Source organism: Mustela nigripes, unplaced genomic scaffold (assembly GCF_022355385.1).
Source record: "Mustela nigripes isolate SB6536 unplaced genomic scaffold, MUSNIG.SB6536 HiC_scaffold_4902, whole genome shotgun sequence".
Lineage (NCBI taxonomy): Eukaryota > Metazoa > Chordata > Mammalia > Carnivora > Mustelidae > Mustela > Mustela nigripes.
The window spans coordinates 1-2,996 of NW_026744308.1; the positions used below are offsets into that span (position 1 = coordinate 1).

General features: G+C 45.0%; 1 protein-coding gene across 1 annotated transcript; it reads right to left on the reverse strand.

Moving 5' to 3' along the window:
- LOC132009118 (14-3-3 protein beta/alpha-like) lies at positions 1 to 2,787 on the reverse strand. Its single transcript, XM_059387491.1, is given in 2 exon segments — positions 1 to 2,208; positions 2,211 to 2,787. Coding segments are annotated over 2 exon segments (717 nt in total). The 5' UTR covers positions 2,626 to 2,787; the 3' UTR covers positions 1 to 1,906.
- Between the last annotated feature and the right edge of the window lie 209 nt (positions 2,788 to 2,996).

A 2,996-nucleotide genomic window follows, 5' to 3' on the forward strand; every position in this document is an offset into this window, starting at 1 on the left:
ACTGATAAAATTTTTTATTTCACTTTTGAATTTTTACACTTTTCCTGATTATTCCGTGTTAAGGTGGAAACTAGAACTGTTTAAAAGACATACACAAATCTAGTACATCAATAACCGGGGATTTTTCTTTTCTTTTCTTTTTTTTTTGCTATACTATTTTCACAACCACAGGAGTGCTTGCTAGGCAATATAACCGTCACAGAAGCAAACGTGAGGCAGAATACTGGTAAGGAAAAACGAAGCAAGAAAGAGCTACCAGATATACAGACAGGCTCGTTCCACATTCACTACTGCATTTTCAAGCGCCAAGTATTAACTGCACATTTTTGTTCAGCTAGAAAGGGGGGAGGGTTTTTTTTTTGTTTTGTTTTTTTCTTTTTTCTTTTTTTTCCCTTTTTTTGGGTTTTAAATCAGTGCATGAATGTTTCTTTTCTCATTTCAGCAGATGGACAAACAGGCGACACTACGGCTACATGGAATGTTCAAGGGAGAGGGGGTACTGTGAGACTGGTAGACCTGGCTATTCTGGACTCTCCCCACTGTGGTGTTCATGCAACTTCCCTGCATTATAGGGTCTTGTTCAAACAGGTCTGTGAACTTGGCTGAAGGAGCACACTTGGGAGAGCTGGTGACAGGTACTAACAAGCATTATCAGGGCTGGCTGCAACACAGGGAGAAATCATGGGTATTTAAAAACACTTTTTTTGACTCAGATCTCAGTCTGACTGAAGAGCAACGAGCGTGCTGAGAAATCAGAGGAAGCCAGAACTATGTGCTGGCTCTTCTCAACTCCCCTAAAGTGAGGCCTGCAGACCAAAGTGCTTGCCATCTTCGCTCACCCCCTCCAGGCCCCCGCCCTGCCCCTATGGTGTTCAACAACAAACAGAAGACAGCAACAGAACTGAAAAGGAAAAAAAATGTAAAGAAGCAGGACAGACACTTCAAGAGGGAAAAGAAAAACCAAGGTCAACAGTCAGAAAGGACAGTGGGAAGAATGTCTCGATTTCAAAATTTAAAAGCCCCAAGCTAGGAAGCACCCAAAGACTTGAGTACTTCTTAAGTGAAAGGCAATCTCTACAGAACATGACTCTGAAAGGTATTACCCAGGAAACAGATAAGGCCATTCATAAGATACACGGCTTTTCTCTTCTTTAGGTCTTGGTTACAAGGAAAACAGATTCCACTAATGGAGCCCAAGTTGCAAATCAGTAAGATGGCTGTGGGAAAGGGGTGTTAGTCACGGGGTCTAGGAGCACTGGGCCTTTTCACGGTGTCAAAACCCAATTATCTGCCACAAGGAGTTTCCATTTTAGGCTTCGAGTTTACGGAGAGGAAGACACTGTGGACATCTGCAGTCATGAACTTTTGAGTGGCAACAGCTCAAATTGGCCAAGTGTCTGTACTTCCCCCCCCAAAACAGGCAGAACTACTGTGAGTTGCTGTCACAGGAAGGGGTCTCACTCTGCGTCCCAGCGTCACAATATAATCTCTATAACTTTCTGTACAACTTTACAATGGAACTGTTATTTCCATGACTAATTTGATTATCAGTTTAAACTTTCCAAAAAGTTACACATAATTTAGGTCTAGTTTTTCTACCAGTAAGAGTTCTGCTAAGTTACAAAACCCCATAATCACAGTGTTCAGTTTAAAAAAAAATTCAGCACACAGTAATCCTGTCAATGTTAATCAAAATCAAAACTTCAGAATGCCGTGGCATTTATGTGACCAATCTGAGTTTTAGATACACACACCAGCTGTTTATCCCATGGACCATTTTGCTAGGCTGAGGCTGTGAAAAATTGAAAGTCGACGTACGACTTTTTTTTTTTTTTTTTTATCGCACAAAGGGATATATGTGGAGGGTACAGAGTGACACTGAACAGATCACGAAGCACAACAGACATTAGTTCTCTCCCTCCCCAGCATCTCCTTCATCTCCCTGGTTTTCCGACGTCCACAGAGTGAGATTGTCCCTAAGCAGCTGCATGATCAGGGTGCTATCTTTGTAAGACTCCTCGTTCAGCGTATCCAACTCAGCAATTGCTTCATCGAATGCCGTTTTTGCCAGGCTGCAAGGCTTTTCAGGAGAGTTTAGAATCTCATAGTAGAAGACTGAGAAATTCAGTGCCAGGCCAAGTTGAATTGGGTGTGTAGGCTGCATTTCTTTCTTACTAATTTCAAACGCTTCCTGGTAAGCCTGCTGGTTTGTTTATTATCCCCAGATGCCACCTCAGAAAGATATCTAAAATAATCGCCCTTCATTTTCAAGTAGAACACCTTGCTTTCCGGTTGTGTGGCATTGGGAATAAGATATTTGTCCAACAGCTCCAGAACGTCATTGCAGATGTCCTGCAGCTCGGCCTCGATCTTCTCCCGGTACTCTTTGCCCATCTGCTGCTTCTTCTCATTCCTCTCTGTTTTCTGCTCAGTGCTGGAGATGACGCGCCAGGAGGAGCGGCGGGCGCCCACCACGTTCTTGTAGGCGACAGAGAGCAGATTTCTCTCCTCGTTGGAGAGTTCGTGCCCCTGTTCCGTGACGGCCTTCATGGCTGCGGCCATGTCGTCATAGCGCTCGGCCTGCTCGGCAAGTTTGGCCTTCTGTACCAGCTCACTTTTATCCATGGTCGTTCCCGGGGGAGGGCAACAGGAGGAAAAGACGCTTGTGAGCGAAGCTCCGAGCGCGGTGACCGCTTCCTTCCCAAGCCCACTCCTCAGGCGGCAGCGGCGGCGGCTGCACTGGCGGCGACGGCAGCAGCTACCCCGGCTCCGGAATCGGCGGCGGCGGCAACTCCACTTCCCTCTGTTCCATTTTTATTCCCTTCTATTTGGACTCTAACTGCACATATACCGGGAACTTTGGGTAAGTCCCACGTGTCTCTCCTGTTCTTTTCTATTCTTGGTTTTCTCTGTGTTATACTGTGGACATTTTCTATTGACCAGTTCAAGAATCTTAGTCTATCCAATCCTTTCTTAAACCCATCCATCTTGTTCTT